The 17,316-nt window shown below is 70.1% G+C and overlaps 2 protein-coding genes across 3 annotated transcripts in view; both read right to left on the bottom strand.

Annotated features, from left to right (window-relative positions):
- Positions 1 to 1,722, bottom strand: part of NUDT18 (nudix hydrolase 18) — a 2,536-nt gene extending 814 nt beyond the window's left edge. Inside the window, exons 1-3 of one of the 2 annotated variants that reach the window (XM_041490679.1) lie at positions 1,662 to 1,722; positions 1,064 to 1,238; positions 594 to 807 (exon numbers count right to left, since the gene is read on the bottom strand). In XM_041490679.1, coding sequence (XP_041346613.1) covers positions 594 to 807; positions 1,064 to 1,216 — 367 coding nt within the window. In that variant the 5' untranslated portion in view covers positions 1,217 to 1,238; positions 1,662 to 1,722. Of the gene's footprint in view, positions 1 to 593; positions 808 to 1,063; positions 1,382 to 1,661 lie in introns of those variants that run through there. The other variant, XM_041490680.1, reaches the window with a different exon arrangement.
- Positions 1,723 to 3,338: 1,616 nt separating this feature from the next.
- HR (HR lysine demethylase and nuclear receptor corepressor) lies at positions 3,339 to 17,316 on the bottom strand. The gene is made up of 20 exons (XM_041490669.1): positions 16,792 to 17,316; positions 15,703 to 15,823; positions 9,810 to 10,670; positions 8,384 to 9,233; positions 7,619 to 7,793; positions 6,897 to 7,126; positions 6,673 to 6,825; positions 6,502 to 6,588; positions 6,305 to 6,423; positions 6,115 to 6,193; positions 5,798 to 5,964; positions 5,425 to 5,640; positions 5,139 to 5,313; positions 4,968 to 5,043; positions 4,712 to 4,842; positions 4,254 to 4,352; positions 4,042 to 4,178; positions 3,810 to 3,977; positions 3,604 to 3,723; positions 3,339 to 3,505 (listed from the first exon to the last, which is right to left on the bottom strand). The coding sequence occupies exons 3-20, from the start codon at positions 10,617 to 10,619 to the stop codon at positions 3,443 to 3,445; spliced, it is 3,855 nt and encodes a 1,284-aa protein (XP_041346603.1). The 5' UTR covers positions 10,620 to 10,670; positions 15,703 to 15,823; positions 16,792 to 17,316; the 3' UTR covers positions 3,339 to 3,442.

Genomic DNA, 17,316 nt, shown 5'->3' with positions numbered 1-17,316 from the left:
CAGAGAGGGGACACTGGTGGGGCATTGAGACCCCCGTGATGGGCAGAGAGGGGACACTGGTGGGGCATTGAGACCCCCCTGATGGGCGGAGAGGGGACACTGGTGGCCCTGCGTGGGGGTTGGGGGTGGTGGCAGGGGACAGCGATGGCGTGGCACGAAGGTGCTGAAATGCGTCATGGGGTTTGCAGGGGACACCAGAGAGCTGGCACAAAGGTGGCAGGGGACACTGATGCCTGGGCACAGGGTGGGGTGGGGACACTGATACCCACCATGGGGCTGGCAGGGGACAGGGATACCCATCACAGAGGTGCCACTTTCCATCGTGACACTGGCAAGGGACAGGGATACCCATCACGGGGCTGGCAGGGGACAGGGATACCTGTCACAAGGGTGCCACTTTCCATCATGGGGGTGCCAGGGAACACAGATTCCCATCGCGGGGATGCCACTTGCCATCATGATGCTGGCAGGGGACAGGGATACCCATCACAGGGTTGGCAGGGGACACGGGTACCCACCCTGGGACTGGCAGGGGACACTGCTACCCACCACGGGGCCCCCAAGCCCCCCGCGCCCCTCGGGGCACCACAAACCTGTGGCCCGTGCCAGGAAGGCGAAGCGGATCCAGGCTGGGCCCCTCTCCTCCAGCGCCAGCAGCGTCAGGGGCTCGCAGTCCAGCCCCGACTCCTCCCGCACCTCCCTCCGCAGCGCCGCCACGATGCCCTCGCCCGGCTCCATGCGGCCCGCGGGGAGGTACCAGCGGCCCCGGCACTCGGGCTTGGCCTCCTGCACCAGCAGCAGCGCGTCCTGCGGGGAATGGGGGGAATGGGGGAACGGGGGTACTGGAGGGACCGGGAGGACTGGGTACTGGGCGGAATGAGGGTACTGGGGGTACCGGGGGAAGGGGGGGCTGGACTGGGGTACTGGGAGTTACTGGGGTTGCTGGACTGGGGACGCTGGAGAGAAAGGGCTGGCTGGACTGGGGGCACTGGGGGATGTTCTGGCTGCACTGGGGGGATGTTCTGGCTGAACTGGGGGGCACTGGGAGCAGGGGCTGCCTCACCTCCTGGTTGAAGAGCACGGCCAGCACGACGTAGCAAACGTTCCTGCCCAGGCGGACCCCGGGGGGCGCGGGGGACCCCTCGAAAGCCGCCCCCACATCCCAGGCGCCTCCATCCAGCACCGCCTCCAGCTCGGGCAGCGGCGCGTCCCCCATGGGGGCGGGGGTCCCGCGGCAGCTGGGGGCGGCAGCGGGGCCAGCTCAGGGCGTGGCGGGGTTCTGGGGCGGCGAGGGGACCCCCCAGACGTGCAGGCGAGGGGACAAAGAGCCGCGGCGCCGGGGGGGCTGCAGGGGGTGGTGAGGGAGGGGGTCCGGCGATTGTGGGGTGCACGGGGAGGGGGGCTGAGCAAGGTTCGGGGGGCTGCACTAAGGATGGGTGGGATGCAGAAAGAGTCGGGGGGCTGCAGGAAGGGGCTGCCAGAAGCATCAGGAGGACGCAGGGAGGATGGGGGGGTCTGCGGGAAGCGTCAGGAGGGCGCGGCAAGGCTCGGGGGGCTGAGCTGAGGTCGGGGGGCCGCAGTGAAGCTCGGGGGGGGCAGCAGCTCCGGGGGGCTCCGGGACCCGCCGCCCCCCCCGCCCCGCGCATGCGCCGCGCACTCACCGCGCCGGGGCTCCGCCGCGCCGGCCCCGCCCCCTTGCTCCCCGCCTATTGGTCAGCCCGCCGGCGCAGCTCGCTGGTGATTGGTTGATCCTGCTGCCACTCACATCGGGCGGGACTTGGCCTTAAAGAGGCCGCGTGGGAGCGTGGCGCAGAGTTAATTACGCGGACTTAATTAATGGGTGCTGGTTCCGCGGGGGTCATCGCGTGGTGCCCATCGCCTCTTATTCATTGCCCAGTGCCCATTGCCCGGTGTTAATTACTTGCCCAATGCCCATTGCCCGGTGTTAATTAATTGCCCCGTGCCCAATGCCCGGTGTTAATTAACTGCCCCGTGCTAACTGCCCGGCGGTGTTCAGTCATTTTCCTCCATCGGACAGAACGGAGCAGCGCCCTGGCTCCCGCAGCCTCTGGGCAGCGCCATCCAGCTGTTCCCAGCTGTGTGTGAGGCTGCCGGGGCTGAGCCCGGGCCGAACTCATGGCACCGCTGCCCTCTGCCCTCTGCCAGGGGCTGGACGGGCCCGTGGCACTCTGCCAGCCCCGGCTCTGCCACCTCCCCCCATCCCGGGACACCGCAGCGTCCCTGACCCCCATGGGACGGAGGGAGGATGGTGGTGGTGACGGTGGAGCATCCTCGGAGCCGAGGGGATGGAGGGGAATGGAGGGAGAGCAGCCCTGACACCAGTGGGATGGAGAGGGAGGGAGGGAGGCAGGGAGGGAGGGAGAGCAGCCCTGACTCCCATGGGATGGAGGGGGGGGAAGGGAGACCCTGAGCCAGATGCTGGTGGTGCCACTGGAGCAGCCCTGACCCCACTGGGATGAAGGAAGAGCAGCTCTGACCACGATGGGGTGGAAGGGGATGAAAGGAGAGCAGCCTGGAGCTGCCTGTGATGAAGGGACACCCGAGCTGGGGGCTGGTGCTGCCACCAGAGCCTCCTGACCCCGATGGCATGGCGGGGGGACAAAGGGACACACCGAGCTGGGTGCTGGTGCTGCCACCAGAGCCCCCTGACCCCGATGGCATGGCGGGGGGACAAAGGGACACACCGAGCTGGGTGCTGGTGGTGCCAGCGGCCCTCCGTGGCACTCTGCCAGCCCCGGCTCTGCCACCTCCCCCCATCCCGGGACACCGCAGCGTCCCTGACCCCCATGGGACGGAGGGAGGATGGTGGTGGTGACGGTGGAGCATCCTCGGAGCCGAGGGGATGGAGGGGAATGGAGGGAGAGCAGCCCTGACACCAGTGGGATGGAGAGGGAGGGAGGGAGGCAGGGAGGGAGGGAGAGCAGCCCTGACTCCCATGGGATGGAGGGGGGGGAAGGGAGACCCTGAGCCAGATGCTGGTGGTGCCACTGGAGCAGCCCTGACCCCACTGGGATGAAGGAAGAGCAGCTCTGACCACGATGGGGTGGAAGGGCATGAAGGGAGAGCAGCCTGCAGCTGCCTGTGATGAAGGGACACCCGAGCTGGGGGCTGGTGCTGCCACCAGAGCCCCCTGACCCCGATGGCATGGCGGGGGGACAAAGGGACACACCGAGCTGGGTGCTGGTGGTGCCAGCGGCCCTGGCATGCTCTGGGCACTTTATTCCTCCTGCCCCGAGCCCTCCCGGCAGCTCTGGGAGCAAAACACCGAGCAGAAGGCGCCCGGTCCCGGCTCCCCGCGGTGTCCCGGCCGTGCCCGAGGCTCCCGGTGTCCCGGCTGTGCCCATGCCCGAGGCTCCCGGTGTCCCGGCAGTGGCTGTGACCGTGCCCGAGGCTCCCGGTGTCCTCCCGTCGCTCCGTGCCCTCACTGGCAGCCCCGCAGGACCCCCAGTGCCTCCCTCACGGCGGCGAAGATCATCCCGTCCAGCTGCGAGGAAGCAAAGAGGGGGCTCAGCACCGCTCACCCCACCTCGGCACCCCCAAATTTCCCCCGGAGCGCTCCCAAATTTCCCCCGGGGCACGCACCTGGGCGCGGAGCTGGCGCGGGGTCCCTGCGGGGCCGGTGCCGAGGTGCCGGAGGCGCACGGCGCTCTCCGGGGACAGGAATTGCTGCTCCACGCTGATGGTGCCGCCGAGGCTCTGCACCTGCCCGGCCGCATCAGCGTTTGCCGTGCCTCAGTTTCCCCAGAGGGTTGGCACAGCCTCTCGGGGAGGGGTTCAGGGCCGCCTACCTGGTGGGGAGCCCCGGCGGGGACCAGCACGGCGTCCCCCGGGAGCTGCAGGAGGCTCCAGCCGCTCACGCCGCACTCGTCCCGCAGCCGCCGCCGCAGGCCGGGGTCCAGGTAGCGGCCGGGGGGCTCCGCCGGGGCCGCCCCCTCCTGCCCCGGCTCCTGCTCCGCCTGTGGGGTGCCAGGGGTGAGCGGAGCCGGGCGCCGCAGCGGGCACGGAGGTGGTGGCACCCACCTTGAGCAGGAATTCGCGGATCCGCGCGGCGTCCTCGGCGCGGTAGATGTGCCACAGGGCGCCGGGCCGCCCGCCCGCCCCGAGCCGCGCCCGCAGCGGCGCCTCCAGCTCCTCCGTGTCCGCTGGCAGCGGCAGCTCTGCGGGAACACGGGGCTCAGGGGGGTCCCAGGGGCCGGGGGTGGGAGTGGGGGGACCCGCACCGCGCCCCGTACCCCGCGGAGCCGGCGCTGCGTGCGCCAGGACGCTGATGGAATCGGCCGCTTCCACCGTCAGGGCTTTGGTCCCGAAGTTCCGCTGCTGCGGACGCGCGCCTGGAAGGGATTTGGGGGATTGGTGCGGGAGGGGCGAGACCGCCTGCCCCCCAAAGCCCGGGAACCCCCAAAGACCCTATGCCTCTCAAAGCCCCTGTGCCCCCCAAATCCCCGGAACCCCCCAAAGCCCGGCTGCTCCCCAAAGCCCGGGAACCCCCAAAGCTCCAGTGCCCCCCAAAACCCGGGTGCCTCCCAAAGCCCGGGAAGCCCCAAGGCCCGGCTGCCCCCCAAAGCCCCGGTACCCCACAAAGCCCCTATGCCTCTCAAAGCCCCGGCGCCCCCCCAACCCTGGCAGCCCCCCAAAGCCCTGAAGCCCCCTAAAGCCCTGGTGTCCCCCAAAGCCCCGGTACCGCTCTCACCGTAGGCCACGCAGACGCGCGGGCGGAGCCAGCGCCGGCCCCGCTGGCTCCGCAGGTAGCTGGCCAGGTTGAGGCGGCCGCTGGCCGCGCAGTACTCGGGCAGGGGCAGGCTGGCCTGCAGGTTGGTGGCCCTGTGGCACGGGGGGGTGGTGGTGACACTCAGGACCTCCCCCCCAACCCCACTGAGCCCCGCTGGCCAAGCCAGCTGGCGTGGGGAGGGGACGTCGGGGTGATGCCACCCTGAGCTGTCACCTACCGGCTCAGCTCCGTGTCCCCAAGGCCACGCTCCAGCTTCAGCAGGTCCCCGCTGCTCTGCTCCTGCTCGGGGGATGCTGTGGAGGAAGCCACAACAGGGATGGAGCCTGGCTCCCCTCAGACCTTACCCCAAAATCACACCGGGGACCCCACAGACTCCTCGTCCCCTCACCTGTGCTGGCGGCAAAGCCATCCCAAAATTGCCGGCTGCTCATCCGGACTCTGCTCCGCGGTGCCCGCAGGTTCACCGCCTCCACCTCCTCCTCCTCCTGCCCCGGGGGCTGGAAGGATTCGGGCGCCCACAGCCGCGGCTCCAGCCTCTTCTGCAGCCCTGAAACCAGCACAGGCTGCCGGGGCAGCCGGGGCTCAGTGGGGAAGCTGGGGGGCTCCGGGTGTCACCCCACACCCAGGGACCGGGGGCTCCTGGTGTCACCCCACACCCAGGAATGTGGGCTCACCTGGCCCTGCCTCCAGTGCTCCTGGAACAGTTTGTAGTTGCTGGCGTGGCCGGGGTCGTGCAGCCAGAGCAGCCCGCTGGGGGCCAGGATGCAGTGGGATGCGGGGGGGTCCGGGCAGCCGGGGGGGCTCAGCTCGGCCCCTACCTGCCTCTCCTGGATCTTCTTCTCCACCACGCGGGCGATGATGCTGTCCAGGATGCTGGTCAGGCGATTGTCCTGGGGGGGACGCGATTGGGGAGACCCTCAGCGCACGCGGACCCCCCCCCCCCACCCGTCACATCAGGGCACGGGGTGGGCAGCAGGGCACGGGGTGGGCAGCAGGGAATGGGGTGGGCAGCAGGGCACGGGGTGGCCCGAGGGTCGCGGGACTCACGTTGGGCAGCGCCGGTGCCACGGGGGCGAAGGCCATGCGCACCCCGTCCTGCCCCAGGCACAGCTTCACGGCGGTGGAGGCCAGCAGGTCGCAGAGGGTCGTGCTCTGCACGCCCCCCACCCGCGCCGGGGGCTGCCCCGGGGACGGCGGGCCCCCCTCGGGGCTCTCTGCTCGGGGGAGAACACGGTCAGGGTTGCCCACGCCGTCCTCTGCACTTCACCCCCTACCCGGCACCCCAAAAAGGGACGGGGTGCGGCATCCCTGACCCCCCCGGAGCGCGGCCGTGCCCGCGGCGGGGGGGTCGCAGCCGGCCCTACCTTCCTTGATGGGCCGGGCGGGGTCTGCGGGGCCGTGGCTGCGGGGGGGCAGGGTGGGCACCGCGGCCCCCGGCGGTTCCTGAAACACCCGCAGCAGTGGGGATCCAGGTGGGAGCCACATCCCATGCCCTGTGCGGGGCTGGGGCGCACCCGCACCCCCTTTTCCCCAGCATCCAGAGCCCCCCCGTACCTGCCTGTCCGGGGGCTCCGCCAGGCTCGGCTCCGCGGCCCCCGCCCCGCAGGGACAGTGCGACTCGATGCCAAACTTGACCCTGACCTGGTGCAGGAGCTTCCAGAGCCGGGTCAGGACTGCGGGCGGATGGGGACAGGGGTGTCAACCCCCCAGCAGCGGCCAAGGGGGTTTTTGGGGCTGGGGGACGCACTCACCACAGGTGGGGACGAACTGCGTGGGGACCAGCGATGACACGTGGTGGTCCCGCCCGGGGGCGCACTCCGGTGGCAGCGCCGGACCCTCTGTGTCAGAGAGGGGCTGCGTTTGTCCCCACGAAGCCCCCCACGGCTGACACCGCCTTTTTCCACCCCTCCCCGTCCCCATACCAGGGCCACTCTCCTCCCGCCGGCTGCGGTGGCACTCGGGGCACAGCTGGAAGCCACATCTGGCGCAGCTCCAGTGGGAGTTGAAGAAGCCACGCTGGCAGGCGTCACAGAGCTGGGGGGCTCCTTCCCCCCGCCTCCAGCCTGTCACCCCTGCTGGAAACACAGCCTCAGTCTCCCCGCGTCCCCACGTCCCCAGTGTCACCCCCACCCTGCTCCCTGCTCACCCTCGGGCCCGCCGGGGGCTCCCGGCCACGTGTCCCTGTCCCTGCGGACGGCGGTGCAGAAAGGGTCCCCCAGGACCCCCAGCAGGTACTTGGCCAGGCAGAGGCTGCTCCCCACGCTCCTGCTCCCCACATTCCTGACCCCCGGATCAGGGACGGCCGCTTCCCCCTCGGCCTCCCCCAAGGTGCAGAGGCCATCGACGCTCAGCTCGCCGCTGTCCCCCAGGGCGAACCTGCAGGGAGAGGGGACACAGTTGGGGTGCTCAAAATGGGGTGATGAGACAAGAGGTGAAAACTTGGGGTGGTGGGAGAGGAGAAAAAAGGAGAAAAGGACGGGACAAGAAAGTGGGGTGACAGGAGAAAATTCTCTAAAGTGGGGTGACAGGAGAGGATTCTCCAAAGCAGGGTGGCAGGAGAGGGTGTCCCAAAGCAGGGTGACAGGAGAGGGTGTCCCAAAGCAGGGTGACAGGAGAGGATTCTCCAAAGCAGGGTGGCAGGAGAGGGTGTCCCAAAGCAGGGTGACAGAGAGGATGCTCCAAAGTGAGGTGAAGGGAGGGGATGCTCTAGAGTTGGGTGACAGGAAGGAAATACCCTGAACCGGGGTGATTGAAGGGGATATTCCAAAGTGGGGTTATCAAAAGCGATATTTAAAACAAGGGGCTGCTCCACTGCCCCCTGGCACGTCCTGCTGGACGCCCCCACCCCTGAGCTCACCCCGGGCTCACCTGCGGAAGTGCAGCAGCCTGCAGGTGCTCTCGGGGGGCTCCTCCTCCTCATCCTCGCCCTCGGGGTCCCCCCCGGCGCGGGGGGCACAGGCACAGCAGCGGGGGATGCTGGGGGGCAGCGCCGTGCAGGGCAGGCTCTGCAGGCACCACGGCTCCCCCGCACAGCTCGGCGGCTCTGGGGACAAGGGAGGCGCTTGGGGACACCGTGGAGCCCCATCCACAGCAGCTGGGAGGGACTGGAAGTGCCCAAGGACAGCTTGGACGAGGCTTGGAGAAGCCTGGGATGGTGAAAGGTGTCCCTGGGCATGGCAAGGGGCAGGGACTGGATGGGTTTTAATGTCCTTTTTATGGTTCCTTCCAACCCAAAGCATTCCAGGATCCTGTGACTGGCACGCTGTGGCGGGGGCTGGAAACTGGGCCAGAAAGTAGGGCTGGAAAGTAGGGCTGGAGCTGCTCAGAGGTCAGGCCTGGGATGCCAACACATCCCCGAGGAGTCACTGCCTCAACCACAGAGCTCCCAACCCCCGGGAATCCCACCCGAGGGTGTCACGCTGCCCCAAAGGGACATTTCGATCCATGCCCACCCCGGGAATCGCTGCCAGACCCGGTCACGCCGGGAAAAACCCCAGCGCAGCAGGTTCCGCAGCCCACACGTGTTCCCAGCTCGTGTTGTGGGCGCCGGGAACCGGAATGCAAAATTCCCTCGGGATCGGGTGCTGCCCCCGCCCTCTCCCCGGCCCCGCTGCGCATCCTGTGCATCCTCACCTTCCTCTCCCAGCTCCATCCTCCTCTCCTCGGCGTCCCCCGCGCTCTCCGTGCCATCACCCGGGCCCGCGGTGGCCTTGGTGCCCCTTTTGGCCGCCCCGGCGCCCTCGCCGGCGGGGCGGGGACCATCGGCAGTGCCGTGGGGGCGTTTGGCCGAGCGCTTTCCCTCCCCGGGGGGCTCGGGACCCCCGTCCCGCCGGGAAGCTTTGGAGCGAGGCAGCGACTGCTCCGAGTGCCGCGTCAGCCACGTCTTCTTCAGCTTGGTGTGGTTGCTGGGGGGGCACGGAAAACGCCCCCCGGCCATGCCCAGGCTGGGCTCGAAGGGGTTGGGCACCCCGCAGCCCACCCCCGAGCACCCATCGCAGCCCGGGGTGGGGCAGAGACAGCCCGGGGGGGGCTCGGGCTTGGCCGGAGCCGCTGGGTAGTGCCCGTCCGCCAGCAGAGACGAGGGATGGGGCTCCCCGCATGCCGGGGGCGAGCCGGGCTGTGCACTTCTGTAGCCCAGGCGCTCATCTTTGGGCTCCGAGGGCCGGCCCGGCCCCGCGTCCATGGAAAAATCGGCGCCGTGGGGCTGTGCGCCCACCCAGGGCCCCCCGCAGCCCCCCGAGCCGGGCTGCAGGAGGAACAGGGGGCGGCTGGCGCCGGGGGGAGGCGTGCGGGGATGGGGAGCAGGCACCGCCGAGCTGCCCCCCGCCCGGCCATCCCTCCACGGGGCTCCCGGCAGCTCCGGCACCGCCGGCTCCCCCTCCCCGTCTCTGTCGTGCCCTGCTTGGCCCTTGCCCAGCAGCTGCGGCGCCGCGTGGTTCTTGGTCGAGGGGTGGAACCCGGGTCCTTTCTTGGCGTAAAACTCCTGGAAGGGAGCAGAGGTGCGGTGTCACCCCAGCTGGGGGTCCCCGTCCCGCATCTGTCACCCACATCCCTGCGAGGGGATGAAGGGGAGCGTTCCGTTCCCCTGCCTCAGTTTCCCCACAGCCCTGCCAGGCTGGGCAGCCGCCCGGTGCTTCCCGGTGCCCGGGGCTGGGTCCTCGGGTGCCCGTGTCCCCCGCTGCCAGCGTGGGAAAGGAATGGGGAGCCGCAGCAGCGCGGGGTGCGACGGGCGCGCCCAGAGCTGGCAGGGCTGCCTCCCTCCGCCCCCGTGCCGCGGCTCCGCCGCCGTGACTCAGCCCGGGGGTGGCATCACCCGCGGGGACACCGCGGAGCGCAGCGTCACCCCGGCGGCGCTCGGGGGGCCGGGACCCCCCTGCCGAGTTGCGGGGGGAGCAGAGGGCTGTGCCCCCTCTGGGGGTGCTGCCAGGCCCCGCCCGGGTGCGGGTGCCAGCATCACCTCTCCCAGCCGGGTTCAGGCGGGGCTGGAGCCGCTGTCACCTCCGGGGAGCCCCGGGACCGCCGAGCATCATCGCTCCGGAGCCTCTCCGAGGTGTCCTACCTTGTTCCCTGAGCTGGAGCAGTCGTCGAAGGGGGCCGGAGCCGCTTTGCACCTCGGCGGGACCCCCAGGTAGAGGGGCTGTCCCCAGGCGGGCGCGTAGGAGCACAAACGCCAGTCCAGGCCAGCGAAGCGCCCGTCACCCCCCGGGCCCGGCCCCTCCGCCCCCGCGCCGCCGAACGGGGGCTCGGCCGGGGGTCCGCTGGGCAGCAGCGAGGACAGGAGGAAGGGGCTGTGCTTGGCCTCCACGAGGAAGGGGCAATGGTGGAAGGCCGGGGGGTCTCCTGCCGCGTCCCCCGCCGCGCTACGGGGCTTGCCGGCGGTGCCGGGGCGCGGCGTGTCCAGCCCAGGCACGGGCAGGGGGTAGCGGTGGTACGCGTGGCTGTAGAGGGCCAGCGGGGCCAGCACGGCCTCGGCCCAGCGCGGCCCCGGGTGCTCCTTGCAGGGCTCCCCCCAGCCCGCCTTGGGCTGCCCGTTCCGGGGGTGCAGCAGCGGGGGGAGCTCGGCTCCGTCCTTGGGGCGGCTCAGGGCGTCCCGCAGGCACGGCGGGGCCGGTGGGTAGGGACAGCCCAGGCGGCCACCGGCGAGCTCCCGGACGGGTCCCAGACATCCCTCGGAGCCCCTCCAGGGACATCCTTTCTCCATGGCGTAGCTCAGCTTGCCGGGCTCCGGGTAGCCCTGGAGTCCCAGCTCGGCAGCGGCGCTTCGGGATAAAAGCATCCCGCTGCTCTCCATCCCCCGGGAGTCCTGCGCTGCCTCCGGGGCTCTTCTCCACCGCGCCGGGGTCTCCCCCATCCTCGCGTCGCTGGCCATGCTGCTCCGACACTCATGTGGTGCTCAGCGCCGTCCCGGGCAGGCCGGATCCTGCGGGCAGGGAGAGGGACATCAGCGGGGAGCAGCACCCACCCCTGCCCGGGCAGAGCTGCGGGGAAACTGAGGCACGGGGATGCTTGGGGGTGTTGCTGGGGGGCTGCCTTCAACCACCCCGCTCCATCCTCCCGTGTTTGGTGGGAGCCTCCCCGGCACGGCGGGGGGGGGGGGGGGCCCGCGGCGCNGGGGGGCCCCCCCCCGGGGGGGGGGGGGGGGGGGGGGTCCCCGGCTCCCGTGCCCCGCGGCATCCGTCGGGATGCACGATCCGGGTGGACACGTGTCTGGGGCGGGTGTCGCCGTGCCATCCCGTCCCTCCTGCGCCCATCCCGGCGGGGCTGGCGGCCGGGACGCTCCTCGCGCCCACCAGTCCCTCCGCACCCAGGCTGGCCCCGCGCCCGGCCGCTGGCACCCAGCGTGGGGAGGCCGTGCCCCGCGCAGGTATTCGCCTCCGGCCAGGGCTGGGCTGCGCTTCCCAGGAGGGCTTCCAGCGAGGGGGGAGCTCCCCGCTCGCAGGGGCCCCTCCTGGGAGAAATGCCGGGGGGGATTTGCAGGATTAACCCTCCTCCGGGACCCGGGCCACACGCAGACGCGGGTGCGGAGCCAGACCTCGCAGGGAAGGCGGTCGCATCCCGTCCCCGTGTCCCCCAGCCGGCTGCGTCCGGCTGCTGGAGCGGCCGAGGGGGACAGAGCCGAGCTCAGCCAGCTCCCGGCCCTGCTGCGCGGTGGGACAGAGCCGCCCCGAGGGCCGGCATGGGGACAGGAGCAGCGTGAGGACAGGAGCGTGTGTCCCCAAAGCCGCTTGTTCCTGTCACATCCTCCTCCCGGAGCCGGCAAAGTCCCCGTTCCCGGTGCTCGGGAAGCATCCCGGGACACCCTCTCCGAGCCGGGGCATCCTGGGGCACAGGGACACCCTGGGGACAGCCACCCCATCCATCCAAGGCCAGGCTGTCCCGCCCAGCCCCATCTCAGGAAGCTCTCCCAGCACAGCTCCCCAGTGCCCCGAAGCTGCGCCACCACCGCCATCCCCGCGGTCACCCCGAGGGTGACATTGCCCCAGGGTGACGCTGTCCCCCGTCCCTCATCCCAGCCGGAGCACAGGAATCTGCTCCCGCTGCTCGGCGAGCATCCCCACCGCCCCCCAGCTACCTGGAGGGTCCATCAAGGACCCCAGCGCCGAGGACGAGCGGGGTGTCCGCCGGTGACACCGGCTCCCGGAGAGGCGAGGCCGGGCGGGCAGGGGCACCTAAACCCACAGGCTGAAGGGGTCCGGCTCCGGGATCTGGAGGAGGCAGAAAGCCGCCCGGGCGGCCCTGGGGATGTTCTTCTCCTCGTGCTGGAGCTGGAGTTTTTGATCCATTGGCTTGGGAGTCTCCGTGCTCCTCCTGCCTATCGTCCTACGAGCTGGGGGTCCCGGAGGGGCAGGGGTACCCAGGGAGCAGCGGCAGCACAGCGGGACCTTCCCCCTGCTCTAGGCAGCCCTGAGCATCCTGAGACAAGGAGGTGGCAGCGGCTCTGCTCCCCACCAGCGTGCAGCCTCCGCCGGCTCCGGCAGCGACTGGGCGGGCGGGAGGGATGCTGGGGCTGCTGACGCCCGGGAACCGGGAATCGGCGCGGTGCCGGCGGTGCCGCCCAGCCCCGGGGGCACCGGCGGCGGTGCCAAGGCGGGCAGGTGTGCTCTGCCCCGTGCGGGTGAAGAAAGCGCCCTTTGTTCGCCAAGGCCGCTCCGTCACCAATGAAAGGCTCCAGCCGCCCGCTCCGGGCGAAACTGGAACGGGACAAACACCGGGATGGGCCACGAGTCCCTGTCCCGGTGCTGGGGACAGGGCCAGCACGGAGCAGGTGGCCATCCTACGGGATGGGAGTCCCCAGGACCCCAAACCCCCTCGGTTTTGGCCAAAGGTTACAGATCTGGCCCCGAGTGTGCTCCAGAGCCGTGTCCATCCCTCCTGCAGCTGCCTGGGTGTGGGCAGAGCTCCTCCTGCCCTGCAGACCCCACAGCAGGCGGCTGGGGAGAGCAAGGTGTGCTCCGAGGGGCTCAGAGGGCCTTGGGGAGCACAGGAGTGCTGTGACACCATCCTGGTGGTGCCACCCTCACCAGGCATGAGGAGGGAGTGCCTGGGGCCTCTCGTCCCTGCCCTGCAGCCCAGCAGGGGCACACAAATCCCAGCCATGCCCACCAGGGTCATACAGATCCCAGCTGTGGTCACCAGGGTCAACTGGAACGGGACAAACACCGGGATGGGCCACGAGTCCCTGTCCCGGTGCTGGGGACAGGGCCAGCACGGAGCAGGTGGCCATCCTACTGGACGGGAGTCCCCAGGACCCCAAACCCCCTCGGTTTTGGCCAAAGGTTACAGATCTGGCCCCGAGTGTGCTCCAGAGCCGTGTCCATCCCTCCTGCAGCTGCCTGGGTGTGGGCAGAGCTCCTCCTGCCCTGCAGACCCCACAGCAGGCGGCTGGGGAGAGCAAGGTGTGCTCCGAGGGGCTCAGAGGGCCTTGGGGAGCACAGGAGTGCTGTGACACCATCCTGGTGGTGCCACCCTCACCAGGCATGAGGAGGGAGTGCCTGGGGCCTCTCGTCCCTGCCCTGCAGCCCAGCAGGGGCACACAAATCCCAGCCATGCCCACCAGGGTCATACAGATCCCAGCTGTGGTCACCAGGGTCATACAGATCCCAGCTGTGGTCACCAGGATCACACAGATCCCACCAATACCCACTAGGATTACACCCATGCCAGCTGTGTCCACCAGGATCACAAAGACCCCAGCCATGCCCTGCAGCCCACCAGGCTCACACTCATCCCAGCTGTGTCCACCAGGGTCACACAGATCCCACCCAGCTGTGCCCACCAGGGTCACACCCATCCCAGCCATGCCCTGCAGCCCACGAAGTAAAAGCTGGGACCTTGTGGGTGCCCCCCACACTGTCCCTAAGCCCCAGGACCCCCAGCACGAGGACACCCCGACCCCAAACCCAGCAGCACCCCCAGTGGGGAGTGAGGAGCAGACCCGGGGGGGTCTCCCAGGTGGAACCCCCGTTCCTGGGCTCGCGGGGAGCTGGCACTGATGCCAGCAGTGCTGTGCGGGTTTATGTAACCCGCGTGTGTCCCCGGGCCGTGCCCGCCTTACATAAACCCATCCCTGGGCACCGCTGGCCCGGCACGGCTCGGCAGCGGGGGCAGGCGGGCTGGGGGCACGGGAGAAGGGCTGAGGGCAGGCCAGGGCCCGCGGGAGCCCGGCAGCGCCCACGGGCAGCTTCAGCCCAGCAGCTCCTCGCGGTCCGGTCCCGCTGGGAGCTGACAGCGGGGATTAACCCTTGCTGGGCACGGCTCGGGCCACCGGGGTCACTCGGCTGTGCCAGGCGGTGCCATCCCATAGCGGCACCCCCAGCCCTGCTCGCCCAGGAGGTCTGGGGGGTTTGGGGCTCTGCTGGCTGCGCCCAGTGGGTGCCAGGGAACAGGGAGGGGACCCAGACAGGGCTCGGGGCGAGGGAGAGCCCGCGCCTGCCTGCGATGAGAAGGTGCTGAAAGACAAACTCTTCCCGTTCCCTCCCTCCCTTCCTCAGGAATGATGGATCCGGAAGGGCTGGGACGGGGCTGGCAGCCGGGAGGGACCCCGGGGAAGGGTCTGCAGCGTCCCGGCGTGCCGGGGGGCTCTGGGGGTGCCCGGGGATGTCGGGAATGTAGCGAGGGAGGGGATAAGTGGGGAGGGGGATGGACGCACCACGCTGGAAACACCAGGGAGGGTGGGTCGGTGGCAGCCATTGCTGGGGCAACGAGCGGGGAGCAGGGGGATGATGGAGGGACAGCAGGGAATTTCCCACCATGCACCGGGGCAGCATCCCTGGGCACTGTCCCCTCCCCACGCCACGCTGCCCTCGGAGTGCCAGGGAGCCTGGTGGAGCCTTGCCAGGGCCAGTGCAGCCCCCACGGGGCAGCCACGCTGTGGGGCGCTCTGCGGGGCTCAGCCACTCCTCCCCAGCCCCAGGAGCAGATCCGTGCCTGCTCCCACACCCCCAGCCCCTGCCCAGGTCCCTTCACTCCCTGCCTGTCCCAGCACGACCCCCAGAGGGTCCCCAGGGTGAACCGGGGGGGTCCAGGCTGGGTTTGAGCTCTGCCAACTGGGAATAACCCCCGAGGGGGTTCTGTCCTGGTGGCTTGGCACAGAGCTCCAAAATCCTTGGTTTTCCCCCAAATCAGAGGGCGAGCAGAGGGACGGCAACACCCAGGAGCCGAGCGCTGGCCAGAGCGCCACCGCAGGAGGCCGGGAACTCCCGAATTAGAGACCTCGGCATCCCTGCCCCGCTCCAGCATGGGGGGCACGCTGTGGGGACGTGGCGTGGAGGGACACTGTCCCCACGGTGTCCTTGGGGATCATGGGGGACACTGTGGGGATGGGGGGAGAAGGACACTGTCCCCACTGCGTCTCCTGGGATCGTGGGGGGTATTGTGGGGACGTGAGTTGGAGGGACACTGTCCCCCATGGTGTCCCCTGGGATCATGGGGGACGTGGGGAGGAGGAACACTGTCCCCACCGTGTCCCCTGGAATCATGGGGGACACCGTGGGGACGTGGGGCAGAGGGACACTGTCCCCACGGCGTCCCCTAGGATCATGGGGAGGATGCTGTGGGGAGGTGAGGCAGAGGGGCACTGTCCCCACGGTGTCCCCATGAGGGACACGTGTGGGACAGGGGATCCCCAGAATGATCCAGCACCCGGGGAGTGATGGATGAGGGTCCTGCTCCCCCAGAACCCCTCTCTCGATGTCCCAGCAGGATCGTGCCAGCCCCATCCCGGTGCCCACAGCCCCCGCCTGGACCAGGGCACCCCCAGCCCCGCCAGCAGCGCGCTCTGCACCCCCAGACCCACAAACCACTTCTGCCGGGGAAAAAACCCAAAACCCAGCTTTTTCCTCGTTCAAAATGGATCACCGTTCCGGCTTGCCCGGAGTGCACACACAGAACCCCAGCCCTTCCTCTTCCTCCTCCTCCTCCCAGCCCCGGCACGGAGCCCAGCACGCACCTACCTGCCTCCACCGCGGCGCAGGTGAGGAAGCTGAGGGAAGCAGAGGAAGGAGCCCCGATCCCCCCCTGTGCCCAGCACCGGGCGCGGTGGCCGCGAGAGCTTTTGTTATTCTGCACCAGGCGCTTAAATTAAAAAAAAAAAAAAAAAAAAAAAAAAAAAAGGGAAAAAAAAAAAACACGTCAAACCTTCAGGAGTCTGGAGGCTGCGGCGGAGCGGAGGGCACGGGAGGACACTCACTCCCACACGAGCAGCTTTCTGGGAATTAGGGCCACAGCCCAACTGCTCTGGCAGCCTGCGCTCCCCTCCAGCCCTGGCTGCCGGTGCGGCGGGGCCTGGGCGACCTCCCCGGTGCCGGTGCCGGTTCCGGAGAGCCTCACGGCCCCGTCCGGCCCCGCCGCCGCAGGGTCGGACACTTCTCCCGGCCCTAATCTCCCGCATTTCCCCAGGGAGGTGAGTAAGCACCGCTAATCCCGCTCGCTTCGCCGCCGGGGACAGGCGAGCCGCTCCCCCCGGGCTGGGGCCGCTCCCGACACCCCCAACGCGCCCGGCCCGGCCCGGCCCGGCTCGGCTCGGCTCGCCCCCTCCCGGGTGCCGCACGCCCTCAAGGCAAAGCTTGGGATGGACGGAGCAAGGAGAAGGAGCGAGGAGAAGGAGCGGCTGGTCCGCGTCAGAGAGCACGGCGGGATGTCGCAGCCAACTCACCTGTGCCGGTGTCCCCCATGTCGCCGTGCCAGCCCCGCGCGCAGCCCGGGAATGCCGGGGGGGACGCCGGAGGACCCGCAGGTGATGGATGCTGCCGGATGCTGCCGTCCCCGCATCCCTCCTTCCCTCCCCGGGCGAGGACCAGCCGTCCCGGCAAGCCCCGCTGCGGGGGCACGGTGCCCGTGCTGTGCCACCCCCGGCCCCCCCTCCACGTGCCCGGGACTCCTGTTTACCCAGCGCCAGGAACCGGCTTCAAATACCTTGATGTAATTAAAAGCTCACCCCGGGGCCAAGGGCTTAGGACGGCAGCCAGGGACACGGGCAGCCCGCTGCCACCTGCGTGCCGCACCGGCGGGTGCCAGCTGCCCGCGCCCCTGGCAGCACCTACCTGGCAGCGCCCGGCGGCTCCTGCCCTCAGCCCGGGCCCCTCCGGCGTCCCCAGCGCGCTGCCGGGCTGCCGTGGTGACGGCCAGGTGATGCGGTGACACGGGACAGGAGCGGTGGGCAGCCTCTGCTCGCTGCCTCAGTTTCCCTTGGCGGCTGGAAATGCTCTGCCTCAGTTTCCCCTGGTGGCCGGAGATGCTGTGTTGTCCCCAGAGCGCGGTGCCCAGCTCGCCCTGGAGGTGATGCCCGGCTCCCCACCAGCCTGGGGATTGCGGTCCCCAAAAAATCCTCAGCCCAGCGCCCAGCGTGGTGTCACGGCAGGGACACGGAGCCGGAACCGTGCTCGGTGCCAGCGCGGGCTGGCTGGGGACAGACGGGTCCCCGGGGGGACAGGCGGCTGCGGGGAGGAGGGGGGGATGCAGCAGCGCTCCTTCAGCTGTGTCCTCCCACACTCCCGTCACCTCGAACGCCCTTTTCCCGACCCCTCCCGCCACCGCCGCGCTTCCCACCCGTCATCCTCTTCCTCGCC

Source organism: Pyrgilauda ruficollis, unplaced genomic scaffold, assembly GCF_017590135.1.
Source record: "Pyrgilauda ruficollis isolate IOZ18807 unplaced genomic scaffold, ASM1759013v1 scaffold125, whole genome shotgun sequence".
In the NCBI taxonomy this organism is placed as follows: Eukaryota; Metazoa; Chordata; class Aves; order Passeriformes; family Passeridae; genus Pyrgilauda; species Pyrgilauda ruficollis.
This window is presented reverse-complemented; position numbering and strand designations above follow the sequence as displayed.